A 14593-nucleotide genomic window follows, 5' to 3' on the forward strand; every position below is an offset into this window, starting at 1 on the left:
AAATGGCTGAATGTGTCTCCTTGACCTTCATGTTCTGCACAGAGACCAAGAGAGACAATACAACCTTATTAAAATAGCATCTCTCTCTTTCTCTTTCTCTCTCTCATGCGCACACACACACACACACACACACACACACACACACACACACACACACACACACACACACACACACACACACACACACACACACACACACACACACACACACACACACACACACACACGTTACATAATACGCACACAGACCTTGTGAGCTATTAGTTCCCAGCTTGGGTTCAATGTGACAATTGGAGGTTCACGTTAGTTCTGTGTGATGGACAGACAGACAGACAGACAGACAGACAGACAGACAGACAGACAGACAGACAGACAGACAGACAGACAGACAGACAGACACAGACAGAGTAATACATATTAAATACACAGCTATTACAGTACTGCACACTTGAGATTAAACTGTGATCTCCCTTAGTCGACATAAACGTCTACAAACATGAATTATCAGCTTGGTCTGTCCATGCAATACAAGCCAGTCTGTGAACGGTATATAAATATAGGATCAGTGAGTTTCTATTTTCAGCATGCAACCAAGTGTAATAGTGGATCTGTTGTCCACTAGTCCCTTCCTGACATTTTAGTCTAGTTTTTACTTGTCGACGAAATTGTCAGTATATTTAGTCTTAGTTTTAGTCACCATAGCTTCGTTTTCATTTAGTTTCCATTTATTTTTCGTCAGTGAAAAAAAAGGTAGTCGATGAACATTTTTAGTCTTAGTTTTAGTCGATGAGAACAACACTGACCTGCATCTGAACGAACATGGACAATAACAATAATAATATTATTAATTAGTTTTAGTCTTAGTTTAATAGTTTAATAGTCTTAGTTTAATAATAATAATTAGTGCACGGTGCGAACATGGACAATAATAATAATAATTAGTGCACGGTGCGAACATGGACAATAATAATAATAATTAGTGCACGGTGCGAACATGGACAATAATAATAATAATAATAATAATAATTAGTGCACGGTGCGAACATGGACAATAATAATAATTAGTGCACGGTGCGAACATGGACAATAATAATAATAATTAGTGCACGGTGCGAACATGGACAATAATAATAATTAGTGCACGGTGCGAACATGGACAATAATAATAATAATTAGTGCACGGTGCGAACATGGACAATAATAATAATTAGTGCACGGTGCGAACATGGACATTAATAAATAATAATTAGTGCACGGTGCGAACATGGACAATAATAATAATAATTAGTGCACGGTGCGAACATGGACAATAATAATAATAATTAGTGCACGGTGCGAACATGGACAATAATAATTATTATTAGTGCACGGTGCGAACATGGACATTAATAATAATAATTAGTGCACGGTGCGAACATGGACAATAATAATAATTAGTGCACGGTGCGAACATGGACATTAATAATAATAATTAGTGCACGGTGCGAACATGGACAATAATAATAATAATTAGTGCACGGTGCGAACATGGACAATAATAATTATTATTAGTGCACGGTGCGAACATGGACATTAATAATAATAATTAGTGCACGGTGCGAACATGGACAATAATAATAATAATTAGTGCACGGTGCGAACATGGACAATAATAATAATAATTATTAGTGCACGGTGCGAACATGGACAATAATAATAATAATTAGTGCACGGTGCGAACATGGACAATAAAGCTGACCTTGAGTTTCTGGCTCTTCCTCCAGGTACGCAGCGGCGTCGCCTGCTCCCCGCCCTGACCCTGGACTCCTCCTCCTCGTCGCCTCACCGCTCCTCCTCCAAACAGACCGCCGTCGCCACCTCCTCGTCCTCCTCCTCCTCCAGCCCAGTGCATGCTGGGTAGACGGCCCCCTGGGACCCCCCCCGGCCACGCCCCCCGGTGGCAGCGCCAGGAGCTGCAGCGAACCGTTCGAGATCAAAGTCTACGAGATAGACGACGTGGAGCGACTGCAGAGGAGGAGAGAGAAGGGCGGCAGCAAGGTGAGACTGATCTGAGACCAGCTGATGTTGTTGTAGAGGAGGAGGAGCAAGGTGAGACTGATCTGAGACCAGCTGATGTTGTTGTAGAGGAGGAGGAGCAAGGTGAGACTGATCTGAGACCAGCTGATGTTGTTGTAGAGGAGGAGGAGCAAGGTGAGACTGATCTGAGACCAGCTGATGTTGTTGTAGAGGAGGAGGAGCAAGGTGATACTGATCTGAGACCAGCTGATGTTGTTGTAGAGGAGGAGGAGCAAGGTGAGACTGATCTGAGACCAGCTGATGTTGTTCTAGAGGAGGAGGAGCAAGGTGAGACTGATCTGAGACCATCTGATGTGTTCTAGAGGTGAGACTGATCTGAGACCAGCTGATGTTGTTCCAAAGGTGAGACTGATCTGAGACCAGCTGATGTTGTTCTAGAGAGCTATAGAGAGTCGCAGTCCCTCCCCTTTCAGAACAACGAGTGGCCCAGGAAATGAAACCCAATGCATTTTGCCCATAGGCTTTTCTTAAAGTATTTATTTAAAGACGGTTACGCCGCGGACAAAGCCAACTCGGATCGTGACAAATCATGACAATGAACACAATGTTTTGCTCCGATCAAATAATTTATAAGAAGAAAAACAAAACAAATAGTGTTGTTTCCTGCCTTTATTTTCTTCTTTCTAATGATTTGATCGGCCCAAAACATTGTGTTCATTGTCATGATTTGTCACGATCCGAGTTGGCTTTGTCTGCGGCGTAACCGTCTTTAAATAAATACTTTAAGAAATGCCTATGAGGAAAATGAACGGCGATTTATTTTCCGGGTCTCTCGAGGGGGCGGGACTGCGACGCTCTATAGAGGGGGAGGGAACAAGGTGACGTTGTTCTAGAGATGAGACTGATCTGAGGTCAGCTGATGTCGTTCTAGAGAGCTACAGTATAGAGGAGGAGCAAGGTGAGACTGATCTGAGGTCAGTATGTAGAGCTACAGTATGTACAACAAATAAAACACCCCAAGGAGTGGGGACCAAATTATTATTATTATTAATATATGGAGAGACACAGAGGGGAGAGGGACAGAGAGGGATAGTCTCTCTCTCTCTCTCTTTGTATCTGTGTCTGTCTGTCTGTCTGTCTTGTATATGAGTTCTAAGCTGTGTGTTTGTCTCTCTCTGGGTCTCTCTCTCTCTCTGGCTCTCAGAGGATCAGCGACATCAGAGCCAAGTATCTGTGTCTGAAGAGAGAGCTGGAACAAACCAAACAGCATCTGATGCTGGAACCTCACACATGGACCGCAGAGTGTAAGTCTCCTCTCTCTCTGTGTGTGTGTGTGTGTGTGTGTGTGTGTGTGTGTGTGTGATGCTGGAACCTCACACATGGACCGCAGAGTGTAAGTCTCCTCTCTCTCTCTATGTGTATGTGTGTGTGTGTGTGTGTGTGTGTGTGTGTGTGTGTGTGTGTGTGTTATAATTAGAGATGTCCAGATACTGTATCGGTATCGGGAAAAGTATCGGATCTGCCCTTATTTGTCATATCGGGTCATATCGGTATCGCTGAATATGTGAGGGACAGACAGACAGAGAGTCGGTTGGCCAGGCGGTCAGTCGGTCAGTCAAGGCCTATTCATAGTCTGGATTTTCGGTGGTGAGGTGACCACCGCTCCGGTGGTGAGCAGACCACCGGAGCTGAAATAACGTTGAGCGGTGGTGAGTAAAAACCCTATGCCAGTCTAACCAGTGATCCCACACAGGGGTAAGGGGTCGACACTATGCCAGTCTAACCACAGGTCCCACACAGGGGTAAGGGGTCGACACTATGCCAGTCTAACCACAGGTCCCACACAGGGGTAAGGGGTCGACACTATGCCAGTCTAACCACAGGTCCCACACAGGGGTAAGGGGTTGACACTATGCCAGTCTAACCACCGATCCCACACAGGGGTAAGGGGTCGACACTATGCCAGTCTAACCAGTGATCCCACACAGGGGTAAGGGGTCAACACTATGCCAGTCTAACCAGTGATCCCACACAGGGGTAAGGGGTCGACACTATGCCAGTCTAACCACCGATCCGACACAGGGGTAAGGAAAGGGTTGACACTATGCCAGTCTAACCACCGATCCCACACAGGGGTAAGGGGTTGATACTATGGCAGGTAAATAAAATGTTGGGGCATGTGGAGTTTGCTTTGGAGTTGCCCAAACTGGGCTCAACTCAAACACAGGAGGAGTCTGCTATAAACACAACACGAGATATATAGCTAGATAGCTATAAACAAGCTGAGATCACGACACTGGTATCGGTATTCGGTATCGGCTAACACAGAAACATCCCTAGTTATAATCCTTCTCCCTCTTTTTCCTTCTCTAGTTGACCTGCAGCAGGCCTACGATCTGGACTCGTTGGAGTATCTGGACGCTCTCCAGAGCATCACGGATAAACTGGAGAACAGAGTGAACTTCTGCAAAGCTCATCTCATGATGGTCACCTGCTTCGACGTGTCCTCCAAGCACAGGTAGGCGGACGGACGGACGGACGGACGGATGGGACGAGGAATGGACACCGTCGTCGTGATGTTTGTTTTTTTATCTGGGATTTGAAAAACCCTGCCAAGATACATCAGTCGTCATGAACACATAAACTTTGGATGGATTGATGGCTGGAAAGACAAGCCTGCTCCGTGCCGAACATGATGTCCACTACGGACAGAGGACAAGATGGACAGACAGACGGACAGACACTGGACATTGTTTGGTGGATGGATGGACAGACAGACACGTGCATGTGTTAAAAGACTTTTCTTTGAACCATATCAATACAACGTACAGTAGGCTACAGTATGGACCGTGGTACAGTAACGCTCGCACGCACGCACACACACACGCAGGCACGCACGCATTGTGTGTGAACTAGAGAAGAATGATTTAGGACATACATGAGAGAGAGAGAGAGAGAGAGAGAGAGAGAGAGAGAGAGAGAGAGAGACATTGGGGGTGTATGTATGTAGTCGGAGCACTTTTTTAGAAATGTAGACGTTGGGTTTAAAAAGAAAAAGAAGGAACAGAAAGACAAGGAAATAAAATGAAAACTAAATAAGTGCCTTTTGAACATTTCAACAACGCCGAGACCAATTCACCGAGTGGCGCGCTACGAGCTTGTAGGTCTGCTATTTTTGAAAAATCGAAGAGCGACTGACTGATAGAAGACATTTTTAGAATCTGATCTCAGGTCAGAATGGAAAACTGTCAGGATGTAGAAGACATTTTTAGAATCTGATCTCAGGTCAGAATGGGTTAAGGCTGCTATGACTCTGCCCTGCAGTAAGGCTACGGTCCAGAGCTCTGGCCCCATAGCCTTAACCCATTCTGACCTGAGATCAGATTCTAAAAATGCTGACAGTTTTCTGAAAAAGCTATGTTTCTATGTCAGTCGTTCTTCGATTTTTCAAAAATAGCAGACCTACAAGCTCGTAGCGCGCCACTCGGTGGCGCGCTATGAGCTTGTACCACCTGAACATCCACTGATGAAACGGCGGGTCTGGATCACAACATGGTTAAAACGTCAGAACTTCTGTTTGTGTAAATAAATCAATGAAGTGACTCGCTGAAGGCTCATACATAGTCTGGATTTTCGGTGGTTAGGTGACCACCGAACTACAACATGACGTCACGAGCCGCGGTGAAGAGCAAACCACTGCCACCGCTCCAGCCCTTCTCTCTGTTTTTACTCACCACCGCTCAATGTTATTTCAGCTCCGGTGGTCAGCTCACCACCGGAGTGGTGGTCACCTCACCACCGAAAATCCAGACTATGAATAGGCCTTGACTGACCGACTGGCCAACCGACTCTCTGTCTGTCTGTCTGTCTGTCTGACCGACTAACTGACAGACTGACCGCCTGGCCAACCGACTCTCTGTCTGTCTGTCTGTCTGACCGACTAACTGACCGACTAACTGACCGCCTGGCCAACCGACTCTCTGTCTGTCTGTCTGTCTGACCGACTAACTGACCGCCTGGCCAACCGACTCTCTGTCTGTCTGTCTGTCTGTCTGTCTGACCGACTAACTGACCGACTGACCGCCTGGCCAACCGACTCTCTGTCTGTCTGTCTGTCTGACCGACTAACTGACCGACTGACCGCCTGGCCAACCGACTCTCTGTCTGTCTGTCTGTCTGACCGACTAACTGACCGACTGACCGCCTGGCCAACCGACTCTCTGTCTGTCTGTCTGTCTGTCTGACCGACTAACTGACCGACTGACCGCCTGGCCAACCGACTCTCTGTCTGTCTGTCTGTCTGACCGACTAACTGACCGACTGACCGTCTGGCCAACCGACTCTCTGTCTGTCTGTCCGAGACTGACTGATTGTTTTTTCCCACAGAATCTTTGTATTGTTAAATCTCTTGTATAAAAACGGAGTGATTGATGTCATGTGTGTTTTCCTGATATGATTGCAATGGGACCAAGTAGAGGCTGTTCTTTAGCAGGAACCACCAAACTGTTAACTTATTGGATAATATATTATAACGCCTGCACTATTGGACTACAGAATAGTGACATCATTATAACGCCTGCACTATTGGACTACAGAATAGTGACATCATTATAACGCCTGCACTATTGGACTACAGAATAGTGACATCATTATAAGGCCTGCACTATTGGACTACAGAATAGTGACATCATTATAACGCCTGCACTATTGGACTACAGAATAGTGACATCATTATAACGCCGGCACTATTGGACTACAGAATAGTGACATAATTATAACGCCGGCACTATTGGACTACAGAATAGTGACATCATTATAACGCCTGCACTATTGGACTACAGAATAGTGACATCATTATAACGCCTTCACTATTGGACTACAGAATAGTGACATCATTAGAACGCCTGCACTATTGGACTACAGACTAGTGACATCATTATAAGGCCTGCACTATTGGACTACAGAATAGTGACATCATTAGAACGCCTGCACTATTGGACTAGAGAATAGTGACATCATTAGAACGCCTGGACTACAGAACGGTGCAGTTAGTCAAACATGTCTTAGTCATTGAATAATGAATAATACAGTTAGTAAAGAAGGCAGCTTGTCGGAGCTGACCAGCTGTACGATTACATACTGTATATACGCTAAATGGATTAATGGATGTCTGCCTGGTTCCATTGTTTGTTTTGGATTAACCCATTCTGACCGGGCACCCATTTTGGTGTCAGCATCATGTTATGCTTTATCTATTGAAAAATAGCAGATCTACAAGCTCATATCGCGCCACCGAGTGGCGCGATACAAGCTTGTAGGTCTGCTATTTTTTGAAAAATCGAAGAACGACTGACATTTCTAGAATCTGATCTCAGGTCAGAATGGGTTAAGATATGTTAATATTAATATATATATGGTGCTTGATCTAAATGTTTGTACAAATATAAATATAATGATAGAGCTGTGTGGACCTTCTCCCATCACCATCATAGTGTGTTTGTAGATCTATTTCCCACCTGCGACGTGTGTCTGTAGATCTATTTCCGGTGTTGCGATGCAGCGCATAAAATGAAAAAAAAAAAATCACATCATTAAAACATCTTCATCAGCACCTTTCCTTGGAATGCCCTTTGACCTTGGAATGCCCTTTGACCTCGGAATGCCCTTTGACCTGTCCTGTGGGACCCCATGTCTGCTATCTGGGGAAAATAAAGAACGGAGGAGACAGTGACATCATGCAGTGTTGTTTTTGGCAGCAAACTTAGATTTTAGTCTCACACTCACACACACACACACACACACACACACACACACACACACACACACACACACACACACACACACACGTCACACACACACACATACACACACACACACACACACGTTACACAATACGTTTATTTTCCAAATGTTCAGTTGCTGCCATTGCTTTTAGTTTTGATAAAACAAGGCTTCCTAAAACATTCACAGTTAAATACTAAGATTATCTTGACAAATAGCGACAGCAAGAAGGATGGATGGTCAATCAAGTATAAAATCTAATTCTAAATATATACCGGTATATATATTTAAATATATATACCGGTATATATTACAAAAGAAACGGAGTGCTGATAGTATTGTGAGCTGAGCTGTGAACGTACCGCATCGGGCATGCAGTGACCGAGGATTAGCTGTGGATGTCTTGGTGAACACTGAGAATGACTTGTGAGATGTTGTTATAGATTTAAAGATACTATGTGTAGTAGGCGTGTGTTTTATATGTAAAGATACTATGTGTAGTAGGCGTGTGTTTTATATGTAAAGCAATAATTCAGAATGACCGGAACGGAGGTGGAATGTTTAGTGAGAGGGGGGGGGGGGGGGGGAGTGTTTTTTAGAGAGTTTCTAAATCAGCAGTAATGAAATTACATGATTGTTTACTAGATGACGATCTGTTTTGTAGTATGATTCCATGTAGATATCCACAGAGGTACAGTACACACATCTTCAGTAAATTGTTTTTACGGTAAATGCATGTCCACAGAGGTCTGATAACGTCCCGCAATCAGGGAATTAACCGGGAAAATGCATTTGGCATCAGTTTAAGTGCCATAAACGTTAAGACGAGTTGATTACTGATTGCCATGGACGATAAGACGTTTTTTTTTTTTTTTCATATTTCGAAAATTCCTCTAATCTGGTGTACAGGTGATGACATGCACATCACATGAATAATATAATTACATTTTCTTTCTTTTTTTATAATGGGCGAATTGGCAACCAAAGCCTAAACTGGTGACCACCAGGTGGCGCTTAATGTCCGTTTTTGCCTACTTTCACCCTGTGCTGTAAAGCGTTATGAAGCCTACACACATAGCACCTTTAGAGGGCGCAAATCCACAGGTTCATGTACTTTTTATTTGTATTGTAATCCCCATAAGGGGATTTTAGATCGCCTCATATAATAACTGTGTTTGAAAAATAAATATGTCATCCCGGCCGTTTCACTCATATGGATATGAAGAATCGACTGACTGAGAGAAAACGCGATTGTTACTGCTACTGAATTAGTTAAATTTTCGCTAGAAACAGACTGTATCATATATGAGTGACTGACTGTTGCAAACGATACAGAGACACCTCCCTGACAATAACGCAGAGACAGCTTGTTTATTTTTGGACCACAACGCTTATAGTAGACGATATTAAGATCACCCCATTCTTATTCTCCATAGAGAAATTACTTCCGTGAACCAGGGGAATGGAAGGGATGAGCGAGTTACGTCAGGACTTCGGTGCTCTATGGGGCAGGAGACAGCTCTTTGATTGATTGTCCAGACGGGAAGGGCTCTGTTTCTGAGTCGTCTTGCACAGCTAGATCGACCCCTCCTCACAGCTCCCAACCCATTTAGGCCTGACATCGAAAATAAATAAATCAATATTTCATGTCAAGAACCCCAAAAATTATATATGTATTTGACTGCCGACCCCCCCCCCCCCCATCTGAAAATATGTTGTTCCAGGGACCCCCCCTCCACCAGAAGCAAAGATTTGAGTTCAAAACATTCGCTCGGAAAGAATATATATTCAAAGATTTGCGCCACATTTTCACGATAAAAATAAATAAATAGCAGATCTACACGAGTGCCGCGCTATGAGCTTGTAGATCTGCTATTCTTCGATAGCTAATGCATAACATATTGTTTAAAACACCAAAAGGGGTTCCCGCTCCTGAATGGGTCCTGTTGTGAAGGGTCTGGGTTTATATGCAAGACTAGTTTCTGAGTGCTACATAATCTCTGCTTAGAATAGATAGTCAAATCAGTTATGTACCAATGATAAAAGAAAACCCCAAAACAAATACATTTTAAAAAGAAAGAAATTAACATTTACACACAGACAACCACAGTGCTGATTGGAGGGGACATGACCTCGGCCAATCAGAAGCAACCACGGTCACAACAACAGAACATCCCTATGTTGAGATCCGTCTGTGACTGTTGTTCTTGTTGTTGTTGTTGTGAATGTGTTGTATGTCCGACTGACTCGCTGGGTCCTAGTGTCTCCCGGCTTCACTCACACCTACACAACAGAATGTTGTATAGCTGATGCATGAGTCTTATGTGCGTGTGGCAGAGCTCGCAATTAATTTCCAATGGGAGTCCCGTGGTTTGAAGAGACAAACCTGTTGTATGAGGGGGGGGGGGGGGGGGGCAGTCGAAACACAGCCGAAAGCCAACAGCTTTTAGGTGCAACATCCACACAACAGAGGGTGGGGTTTAACCTGCACCGACCAATAGGAGAGAAGAGCTGTTTTGGATCCCAATGGGCAGAGTTTCGTTTTGAGCAAAACTCCACAAAAAGAACTACACGCTGAGAAACCTGGGTCTGTTGTTTCCGCATTCCTCTCTAGCGCCCCGCCCACTTCCCGCAAAGCCTTGTGGGAAATGGAGGCATAGGGAGTGGACGGCCATGACACTTGCAACTTGCTTACATCTTCCATGCAACATTGTTGTGTAGGTGTGAGTGAGGCCTAAGATGTTTTTGGGCGAAGAACCTTGATTGATGATTGAAAAGCAGAAAATAGGGATGTAAAATAAACTAAAGGAATGTATTGTTGGAGGACTCGTGCATTCTGACTCTTCATTGTTTGACAGCATGCCATACAAATAAAGTATCTATCTACCCTGTGGTGATTCACCACAGGGTAGATAGATACTTTATTTGTCCTTTTGGAAATGTGTCTTGTGCACATGCAGCAATCATCAGGATACAGAATACAAACAGATCACATTGACAATACAGAAACGATGCCAACAGAAGGCCACCAGTCATAGTTCCAAGAGGCATCACATCACACTTTATGCACAGAACTGAGACGGACCTGCTTGTTCATCAGTCTATATTATAGAACTGAGACGGGCCTGCTTGTTCATCAGTCTATATTATAGAACTGAGACCTGCTTGTTCATCAGTCTATATTATAGAACTGAGACCTGCTTGTTCATCAGTCTATATTATAGAACTGAGACCTGCTTGTTCATCAGTCTATATTATAGAACTGAGACCTGCTTGTTCATCAGTCTATATTATAGAACTGAGACCTGCTTGTTCATCAGTCCTATTATTATAGAATTGAGACGGACCTGCTTGTTCATCAGTCCTGACCAGATTTGACTGAGAGACTGCCATCGAGCAAATTCCAGCTTTTCACCAGAGGAGATTTTTTTTTCTTCTTTTTTTTCAAAATGAGTTTATAGCACAAACAGACTCTTCACATACTAGAGCATGTCTGAAATAAGTGTCAGAGCTGAAATCGTCAAGTAAATATGAAATAATAAATGCTTAAAGGTATATTCAGTGATTTCACTCAAAAAACCTTAGGTTTCGTTTTTGGCTGGGACCTAAGACTTTCATCCAATCAGGATAGAGAGCCAAAAACGAAACCTAAGGTTTTTTGACCCCCAGGGGTTAACTGGGGACAGGGAGGAACTCCTTATATGGTCAGCACACTCTATAGTAGAGAGGATTATCACAACAACAACAACAAAAATAAGTGATATTTGAATTAAGTGAAATCACTGAATATACCTTTAAATATGTAGCTAGGTGTAATGTTAGAGACCACAGAAAACATGTAAATATGAAATAAAGGCTTAAACATGTATCTAGGTGTAATGTTAGAGACCACAGAAGTGAACATTTCAAGCCTGTTTTCTCAACTCGCTGTTTTCTGCAAGACATTACTGATTACTTTATAATCCATATCTCCAAAACTGGTGGGCCAAACTGAACAACCAATGTCAATTTGAAGCTATGATTCCCTGCTTTCATATGACATGAAAACACGAAAATAAAAGAAAGTCCAATGGCAGTCCCTCAGTCAAATTTAGTCACAGTTGGTATTGGCTGTGTAACGGGTGTGTGTGGTCCCTGGTGGTAACAGATGGTATTGGCTGTGTAACGGGGGTATGTGGTCCCTGGTGGTAACAGATGGTATTGGCTGTGTAACGGGTGTGTGTGGTCCCTGGTGGTAACAGATGGTATTGGCTGTGTAACGGGGGTGTATTTTCCCTAGTGCTAAGTACTGCTGGCTGGAGCGGAGTTTACTGGGGGGACTTAATAATTTTCAAAAAGTATCTGTGAGTATCTGTGAATATATTTGAGTTGATTTGTGGCTCTTAGTATTGTACAAAATGGAAACTGAAGAGGAAGGGACCTATTAAGGATATCAACTTTATTTTAAAAAATGCTGATTTTGAATTAATTCTAACAGGGCTGAACTCTAACTCTAAATGAATAGAAATGTGGCTGAAATGTAATAATGTTTAGCTCGTCATTTCTATATTAAATGCTTAATTCAGTCCTATTTGTTGACAAGTGATCTTAATTGAGATGGAATCCAGCTACTGTGGTAGTAGAGGAACCAACGTCACCATCTCCACTGTGTTTGTACTTTGATCACCGCACACACAGCAGGAAAGGAAGTGAGGAGAGGAACACAAGAGAACAAACAGAAGGAGACGGAGAGAAAGGAAAAACACAGAAAGGGGGAGCGGAAAGTGACAGACAGACAGACAGACAGACAGACAGACAGACAGACAGACAGACAGACAGACAGACACGTCTACCTGCAGAGAGTGTTCACAAAGTGGGGGAAGATTAGATATGCCACTCGAACCCAAAGGCCTGATGTGTTCTTTCTGTTCTGAAATAACATGAGGTGAGGCAGGAGCAGTAGGGGGCCATACAGGCTGTCTGAGGGACAGGGGCCCATACAGGCTGTCTGAGGGACAGGGGCCCATACAGGCTGTCTGAGGGACAGGGGCCCATACAGGCTGTCTGAAGGACAGGGGCCCATACAGGCTGTCTGAAGGACAGGGGCCCATACAGGCTGTCTGAGGGACAGGGGCCCATACAGGCTGTCTGAGGGACAGGGGCCCATACAGGCTGTCTGAGGGACAGGGGCCCATACAGGCTGTCTGGGGGACAGGGGCCCATACAGGCTGTCTGAAGGACAGGGGCCCATACAGGCTGTCTGAAGGACAGGGGCCCATACAGGCTGTCTGAAGGACAGGGGCCCAGGGGCCCATACAGGCTGTCTGAAGGACAGGGGCCCAGGGGCCCATACAGGCTGTCTGAGGGACAGGGGCCCAGGGGCCCATACAGGCTGTCTGAGGGACAGGGGCCCATACAGGCTGTCTGAGGGACAGGGGCCCATACAGGCTGTCTGAGGGACAGGGGCCCATACAGGCTGTCTGAAGGACAGGGGCCCATACAGGCTGTCTGAGGGACAGGGGCCCATACAGGCTGTCTGAAGGACAGGGGCCCAGGGGCCCATACAGGCTGTCTGAAGGACAGGGGCCCATACAGGCTGTCTGAAGGACAGGGGCCCATACAGGCTGTCTGAAGGACAGGGGCCCAGGGGCCCATACAGGCTGTCTGAAGGACAGGGGCCCAGGGGCCCATACAGGCTGTCTGAGGGACAGGGGCCCATACAGGCTGTCTGGGGGACAGGGGCCCAGGGGCCCATACAGGCTGTCTGAAGGACAGGGGCCCATACAGGCTGTCTGAAGGACAGGGGCCCATACAGGCTGTCTGAAGGACAGGGGCCCAGGGGCCCATACAGGCTGTCTGAAGGACAGGGGCCCATACAGGCTGTCTGAAGGACAGGGGCCCATACAGGCTGTCTGAGGGACAGGGGCCCATACAGGCTGTCTGAGGGACAGGGGCCCATACAGGCTGTCTGAGGGACAGGGGCCCATACAGGCTGTCTGGGGGACAGGGGCCCATACAGGCTGTCTGAAGGACAGGGGCCCATACAGGCTGTCTGAAGGACAGGGGCCCATACAGGCTGTCTGAGGGACAGGGGCCCATACAGGCTGTCTGAGGGACAGGGGCCCATACAGGCTGTCTGAGGGACAGGGGCCCATACAGGCTGTCTGAAGGACAGGGGCACAGGGGCCCATACAGGCTGTCTGAGGGACAGGGGCCCATACAGGCTGTCTGAAGGACAGGGGCACAGGGGCCCATACAGGCTGTCTGAAGGACAGGGGCCCATACAGGCTGTCTGAAGGACAGGGGCCCAGGGGCCCATACAGGCTGTCTGAAGGACAGGGGCCCATACAGGCTGTCTGAAGGACAGGGGCCCAGGGGCCCATACAGGCTGTCTGAAGGACAGGGGCCCATACAGGCTGTCTGAAGGACAGGGGCCCATACAGGCTGTCTGAGGGACAGGGGCCCATACAGGCTGTCTGAGGGACAGGGGCCCATACAGGCTGTCTGAGGGACAGGGGCCCATACAGGCTGTCTGGGGGACAGGGGCCCATACAGGCTGTCTGAAGGACAGGGGCCCATACAGGCTGTCTGAAGGACAGGGGCCCATACAGGCTGTCTGAGGGACAGGGGCCCATACAGGCTGTCTGAGGGACAGGGGCCCATACAGGCTGTCTGAGGGACAGGGGCCCATACAGGCTGTCTGAAGGACAGGGGCACAGGGGCCCATACAGGCTGTCTGAGGGACAGGGGCCCATACAGGCTGTCTGAAGGACAGGGGCACAGGGGCCCATACAGGCTGTCTGAAGGACAGGGGCCC

General features: G+C 46.1%; 1 protein-coding gene across 1 annotated transcript in view; it reads left to right on the forward strand.

Annotated features, from left to right (window-relative positions):
- kif26ba (kinesin family member 26Ba) overlaps positions 1-4622 on the forward strand; it is a gene marked incomplete at its 5' end in the record, with an annotated part of 107224 nt that extends 102602 nt beyond the window's left edge. The window contains 4 exon segments of the mRNA XM_083759204.1: positions 1764-1879; positions 1882-2037; positions 3221-3320; positions 4390-4622. Coding sequence (XP_083615330.1) covers positions 1764-1879; positions 1882-2037; positions 3221-3320; positions 4390-4538 — 521 coding nt within the window. The 3' untranslated portion in view covers positions 4539-4622.
- Positions 4623-14593: the final 9971 nt, after the last annotated feature.

Source organism: Protomyctophum parallelum (assembly GCF_964188405.1).
Source record: "Protomyctophum parallelum genome assembly, chromosome: 2".
NCBI classification, from domain to species: domain Eukaryota; kingdom Metazoa; phylum Chordata; class Actinopteri; order Myctophiformes; family Myctophidae; genus Protomyctophum; species Protomyctophum parallelum.